The sequence below is a fragment of the Drosophila sulfurigaster genome, chromosome 3, assembly GCF_023558435.1.
Source record: "Drosophila sulfurigaster albostrigata strain 15112-1811.04 chromosome 3, ASM2355843v2, whole genome shotgun sequence".
NCBI lineage: Eukaryota > Metazoa > Arthropoda > Insecta > Diptera > Drosophilidae > Drosophila > Drosophila sulfurigaster.
This window is the reverse complement of record NC_084883.1, coordinates 5,425,087-5,432,420: the sequence shown is the minus strand read 5'-3', so window position 1 is coordinate 5,432,420 and position 7,334 is coordinate 5,425,087. Positions and strand designations below refer to the sequence as shown.

General features: G+C 47.1%; 1 protein-coding gene across 1 annotated transcript; it reads right to left on the bottom strand.

The window, feature by feature from the left end:
• Window positions 1–438: 438 nt before the first annotated feature.
• On the bottom strand, window positions 439–7,125 carry LOC133841265 (toll-like receptor 7). The gene has a single exon (XM_062273634.1). It carries the CDS (start codon window positions 6,324–6,326, stop codon window positions 2,034–2,036), a length of 4,293 nt encoding a protein of 1,430 aa, XP_062129618.1. The 5' UTR covers window positions 6,327–7,125; the 3' UTR covers window positions 439–2,033.
• Between the last annotated feature and the right edge of the window lie 209 nt (window positions 7,126–7,334).

Sequence of the window (7,334 nt, the reverse complement as noted above, 5' to 3'; positions counted from 1 at the left end):
TAAAAAAAGGTTTTTCATTTTCATTTTTGCATTTGTTGTTCGCTTGCGAAACAGAAAAATATCTTTGTTGTTTGTCGTACATAGATGTATGTATATATATATATAATATATCAATATATAAATAGTTATTCACAAGAATTATCGAGAATTATCCATAGATAGTACATCATATTATATTAAAGAGTGGGGGCTTTAAATAATAACTTATATATTATACAAAATAAAAAATAAATAACAGTTTTGGGCTTTTATACTGGTACAAGTGTTATCCATCCATCTACACACATTTCTCTTCCTCTTCCACTGTATCTTTCTCACATTCTTAAACTGTATCTTGTATCTATCTATATGTCTTAGCTGGTTCTTTAGTTATCGATAGCTTAATTTGCTTGTGTTTTTGAAACTGTTTTGCTAAAAATTTAATGACGAGTAGGCGAGTTTTCTTTTTTGCTTTTGCTGATGATCTTTAAACATTACATACAATAAGTATTCAGATATTTGTTCTTGCTTTAAATTTCAAATAAATGCTTTTAAGTGTTTTTTCTCGTACTTGCTATAGGCAGTTGTCAAACATTGTGTGTGTGTATTACATTTATATAAAGTTTATCTCATACATACATATATACGTAGTTATATAATATCAGTTTTATAGTATTTTTCGACATTTTTTTTGGTTTTTTACAGTCACATCATATACGCATTTATATATAATTATGTAGTGTATTAGTATTCCATATTGTGTATACGCCATGTAGTATTTTTTTTTTTCATTCTTTAACCCAACTATTATTATTATTAGAGTTATCATTATTATTACAATATTTTGGTAAGCGTAAGTGTTTAAAATGAGCTTTACTGCAATAGTTTTTTAGTATTATTATTTTTTTAATATCTCTCTTTGAAGTTCTTTTACTTTTACCGTTTGCTAGCTAAGTTTCTTTCATCTTCTTCTTCTGTGAGTGTGTTTACAAGTGGTTTTCTCTTCGAATGTGATTATTGAATTAATTGTAGGAGACTACGTATTTGCAGTGGCATTCGCTTAACTCTATTTTAGGCATATCAAGTTTTCTCATATTTACAAAAGTTCAAAGCAGCATCGAGCAGGATTCAAAGAGCAGAGCAATGCCAGTGTGGCCAGACTTTTTTCGTGTATGTGTAGGCAAATAAAGGTTCATTTAAAGCAGCAATTCGAAGCACTTGAAATCTTTGGAAGTGCATTAAAAATACTGAGAATTTATTAAAATGGTATTTTAATAGAATTTAAAAAAAAAACCCGGATAAACTGAGTCAATCTCCGGCATTAGCTTTTCACATGCGAGAGATGGAAAATCTCAGCTGGAAAGTTTTCAGCTCATAAATCTTAAGCTTGCTTCTCTCTCTCTGTTTGCTGTAGTTTTGTGCTGTTTTGTTTTGGCTTGAACTGATTAAAAGCATATTAAAAAGTTATCAGAGAAATGCTCTAAACGCATTTGCAGCTAAGAAAATGAGAAAATGAAAATGAATGAGGGGGAAACGAACAACCAACCACAAGAAACAAAAGTTCCACTCGAGTGGTAACTTTAGAAAACTTTGCAGCTTGACATTGTTATAGGGCGCCCTCTAGCACTCGCTTCCTCTCTCTCTCTTTCTTTCTAGAGTTTTGTTGCTGTTTCGCTCCTCACACATGCGAGTTGAGAAAGAGAGAGGGAACTGCAATTGTGTTTTGTATCTTTGAGTTGCATCTTGTGTGTGTTTAGTGTACTTGGATTTATGTTTGTTTAGTGCAACTAAACTGACTTTGCACTGACTAAACAAAATAACACTTCCTGCTGTCTCCCTCTCTTTCTCTCTCTCTCTCGTTCGCTTAGTTTTAGTCGCACATATTTTAGTAATTAAAATGATGCACAGGAACCAGTCCCCAAAGAAATCACTGTCAACTCTCAAGCTCTCCCCCTCTTCTCTCTCTCTCTCTCTCTCTCTGTCTTTATCTCTCTTACTGTCTCGCTGTGTCTCTCTCTATCTCACTCACTCTCTTACCCCACTCTTCCTCTGCTCTATACGAGATACGCCTGCACATGTGGACCTTGCTGCTGTCCCGACTGTCCTCCCGACTGCTGTCCCGTCTGCTGCTGAGGAGCCGCCTTGACCATTGTGCCCGCATGTTGCTGCTGCAGCTGCTGCTTCGGCTGTGGTCGCCAGGTCTGCGCTCGCTGGGCATCTAGGGGCAAGCTGCTAGGTTGCTGCTGCTGCTGTTGCTGCATCAGCATGTGCTGCTCGTTGTCCAGCGTGGAGTAGTCCGAGTCTATGCTGGAGTAGATGTGCTCCGATGGCGGTCGCATGCCGTGATGCTGATAATACTGCGCATGCAAGTGATGTGATCCGACTGCAGCTCCTCCTGCCTCTCGCTCCCCGCGACGCTGTGGCCTGGGACTGGGCGTGGCTGTGGTGGCAGTCGAGTAGTTCTGCTCAGCAGCAGCTGCCGCGGAAGCTGCCACAGCCGCCTCCGCTGGACCGCAGTAGGCAGGCGGCGGCGCCTGGCGATAGAGCAGTCCGGGACTGGCGGGCTGCTTGATGCGCTCGTGGTTGTGATCTAGGGTATAGTTGTTGCCCCGATACGTGGGGTAGTCCACGGGGAGGGCGTAGCGCAGCTTCTCCCAGAAGTGGCGATCGTTGCGACGAATGCGATGCACCGCCGAAGTCTTTAGGTAAGGCAACAACTCGATGTCGCTCTCCGCCTCAAAGGCCACCTCGGGCTCCTCGATGATGACCAGTTTCTGTGGCCTGCCCCTTAGAGCATCGTGCACCGAGCGACGCAGCTCGCAACGCGACCATTCGGTCTGCAGAAAGTTGCGTGTGAGCAGAATGACAACGCGACGCGACACGCGACTTGCCTCAAGCAGTTGATAGTGTGTGGCATCATGGGCGAGATCTCGATGCTGCAGACAGACACGCAATGCGGGGCGACCCGTCTCCAGTTCGCTGGCGATATGTTGGCAAACAAACTCCGAGTCCTTGGCCGAGTGGAGAAGCACCGCATCGTAGAGCTTCTCGGACTCCTCGCAGCGTGGACCAAAGACACGGACGCCGTAGTGCGCAAAGAGCCAGATCCTGAGGGACTCGCGGAAGACGAACACAATGATGACGACAACGAGGAGAAAAACAAGCGCCAAGGCTGCGGCAAGCAGCGGGATGTAAGACTCTGGAATGCCGTGTTGTAACATTGAACCTCCTGAGTAATAATCGGTGCAAGCGGCGCCTGTGGCGTTAAAGTCGAGCTCGCGTTTCTCGGTGGCAGCTGCGATGCTTGCCTCGTAGCCCAGAGCCGTGTTGCCACTTCCAGGGGCAGCCATGCAGTAAATGTCCTGCGCGTCCTGCACAATCAAAGCGTTGTCCGCCACATACGAGGTGAGCGCCTGGAGGAACTGACAGCGACAACTCCAGGGATTCCGACCCAGCGAAATGCTCTTCAGGCGCTGACCAAAGTGCGTAGCATGTAGCTGCCAAATGGGCAGTGTGACCAGTCGATTTCCATCAAGACGCAGCAGTTCCAAAGATACCAAAGGAGCGAGTGTTGCGTTCTCAATGTTTCCCAGCTGATTGTTGTGCAGATAGAGTTCACGCAGAGCGGACAACTGCTCGAATTCGTAGCCGTGCAACGTCTGCAGTCGATTGTCGGAGAGTTGCAACAGTTGCAATGTGGCCAGACTAGCGAAAGTGCGATTCTGTATCGATGCCACTTGGCTGCCATTCACGTACAACGCCTTCAGGTTCTTCCTCCCGATGAATGCGTGATTCTTGAGCACAGGGAAATTGTTGCCATCGAGGTAAACGATGCTCGAATCCATTGGCACACGACGTGGCAGCTCCATGGTCTGCTGGTTGCCGCAATCCACGACGTTCGTGGACCAGATCTGATCGTGGTAGCAGGTGCAATTGTGGGGACAAGTCATCTCGCAGTCGCAGGCATCAAAGTCGCAGCAGTGACACAAAGCGAAACAATGCGATTCGTAGCGACAGAGAAAGTCCTGAGAACGCAGAGTGCTCAGGGGACGCACGGCGGCGCCACGGGCATGTGGCATGACGCACTCGATGTTGGGCATGTCCATGACACGCGGATGCTGCCGCGTGGTCAGATTGTTGATGCGCTGCAGCCAATCCATGGTGCAATCGCACTCGAAGGGATTTCCGCCAAGGTAGAATTCGGGCAGCGCTTTGGGGGCAGCAACCGGAGCGATGCGTAGTTGTTGCAGTTGCAACTTGCTTAGCTGATTGGCGTAGAGATCCACACGAGCCAGATTCGATTTGTCGACAAACGCATTCGGTTGCACGTTGCCAATCAGATTGTTGTTAATGAACAGCAGCTCGATGGTGTTGGGAATGGACATGGGACCAATCTCCGTGATGCGGTTGTGACTGGCATCGAGTGTCCTAACTCGAATCTCTTCCTGCAGCTTGTAGTAGTTGCCCAGGGCTTCGATGTAGTTGCCATGGATGTCCAGCCACTTGAGATTGGACGGGATGAAGGCGTAATCGAACCAGACGAGATGATTCTCCGAGAGATTCAGCCAAAGCAGCGACACAAGCGTAGCAAACACTCCGTTGATGTCGGAGAGGAAATTGCGGTCCAGACGAATCGCTTCCAGTTCGTAGTTCTTGTCGAAGGCGCCTCGCACGATGCTCTGGATGCGGTTCTTGGCGAGGTTCAACACACTCAAACGCGGCAGATCGGCAAACATGCCAACCGTGATATTCCCAATCTGATTATCAATCAGACGCAATCCCGTGAGCTGATGCAGATTCTTGAAGCTCTGATTGTCAAAGGTGCGTATTTGATTCTCGCCCAAATCCAATGTCCGTAACATAGCCAAATCCTGCAGAGCACGCGGCACTTCATTCAGCTGATTCGAACTCAAATCAAGTTCCTTCAAGTCGGAGCAGTTCTTAAACACTGCAGTCTCAACCACACTGATCAAATTATTGTTCAGCGTCAGTTTAGATAGCACATACAACCCGTTGAAGAGCTTGTCGTCCAGAGTATGCAGTCGATTCTCGGCGAGATTCAAGGTGTGCAGATTGTAGAGGGGCAGAAAAGCGTTATCCTCAATGTGACCAATCGAATTGTTGCGCAGATTCAGGATCTGCAGAAAGTAAAGCTCCTTAAATGTCCGATAATCAATCCTGGTCAAAGCATTGTGAGCGAGGTTCAGCACAATCAAGCGAATGAGGCCGGCGAACGTTGTGTTGTCGACATGATTCGATGTCAACTGATTGCCGGATAAATCGACAACCAGCAACTGTTCCAGACGATGAAACAGTCCCTTGGGCAGTTCATACAGCTCGTTGTGTTGCAGATGAATCTCACGCAGTTCCTTGCTGCCTGCGAAAAGTCCTTCGGGCAGCGTCTCCAGGTGATTGTTGCTCAGATTCACAATTCGCAGCGAGGCAAGTCCAGCTAAGGCTTCCCCTGATAATTCTGAGATGTTGTTGTGCTGCAGATTCAAGTGCTGCAATCTCCGCAACCGCGAGATTCCCCAGCTCTCGGTGATAGAGCGCAGCTCATTGTGGCTGGCATCAAGCAGCTGCAACTCGCTGCCACTTCCCGTGGCAGCTGCCCCGCTGCAATTGAGATCCGCGAAACCCAATTGCTCCGCGGTCCGAATACGATTCCTGGTCAAATTCAGCGTCTGCAGATTGCCCACCGGGCACAAGAAACCCGCAGGCAAACCCCGCAAATTGTTATCGCTCAGATCCAGCTCCGTTAGCTGCTTAAGTCCGTTCAACGAGTCCGGATAGAGTTCCAGGACTTTCGCTGGTCCCCATTCTCCATTCCGCGTGCTCAGCTTGAGCGTCTTGAGCGTGCTCAGTCCTTCGAAGGCGTTGTTGGGCAACTGCAACAACTTGCAGGACTCCACCCGTAGAGTGTCCAGAGTCTGCAGGCGGGCAAAGACCGCTGTGGGCAGCGTCGACTCGAAGAGATACAAATCGCTACACTTGATCGTCAGCTGACTGCTGCCATCGGCTCCTTGGAGGTCGAGTCCTGGCTGCCGTTCAATCAGTCGCAGCGCACAGTGGACGATGCCGCTGCTGCCATTGTAGCTCCAGCTACACTGATTCACCGGCCCACTGTGCGCGGGTGCTGGCGAGGAGGCAGCGGGGAGTTGTGCGGCTGACGACGACGAGGCAGCGAGCAGCGAAGTATAATCGCTGGAGAGACTGACGCTGCCGCTGCTGCTGCTGCTGCTGCCGCCTAGCATCACGCTGGCTGCGCTGCTGTCGTCGTTGGCAGCGCTGCAGCTGGCGCTGATGGCGAGCAGCGCAAGGAGCAGTAATTGAAGCCTAGGCTCCATTTGTGTTTGTTTTTTGGTTGTGTTGGTGTTGTGTAGGTGTGTGTGTATGGGTGGGGGAAGGGGATGTTGTTGTTGTTTTTCTAGGGTATCTAATGCGTTGCACAATGCTGCTGCTGCTGCTTAGTTTTGTGTACATGGAATTGACATTTTTAGTCACTGTTAGTCGTCACACACACACTTCACAAAGATACACACACGAAGTTACGCACTTTAATTGAATTGCTTTATTATTTGGGTATTTCGCAATTTGAAACACTTGCTCTGTTTTGGCATTTCTTTAATCCAATTCAATTTTCATTTTCAGCACTTTAATTTTTTTCGTTTGGTATTACTTTTTTTCTCTTTGCTCTTTAGCGATTTTGCGTTTATTCAATTTGAAAATTTTTGTGCGTGCTGCACACGTCCGTACCGTACGGCGCTCGCACTCGAACTGTTTTCCTACTTCGCCAATAGTCACAGTCAAAGCCGTTCGACTAACGACAATTACAATTGCCGCACACGACTCGCAAACGCCAGCCATAGAGAGTGAGAGAGTGGGACAGAGAGCGTTAAAACACACACATTGCACGAAGGAGGCGCATGTGCTCGCTCGGCTCGACTAAACGATGTGTGGCTCTCTCGCTCTTTTGCTCTCTCATGGCGTTTAGTTACTTTTGTGGCCGCTGCATGGCCGGTTGGCGCTAGTGTGCCACTCTCAAAATGAGAGCGCAAGTTTGAGTGAGTTCTTGAGTGGTTTTCCAAATTGAATAAATTGCAAAGCGGCTCAAATCTAATTTCGGCAAAGTAAACAAAGGTTGTATGTTTATAAAAAGAGTTGTTTTCCAAATGTGTTTAAATATAGGTTTAATTATAACAATCTTTATATAATATTGAATTTGTTTTATAAAGTTTTAATGTCTATTTAAAATTATTTACTCCGCGGGAGTTCGCTGTTCATTTCTAAAATTCTAAAATTGTGCTGCCTAAGCTGCCGCTCTTTCACTCGCTCGCTCTCTTTCACTCAACACA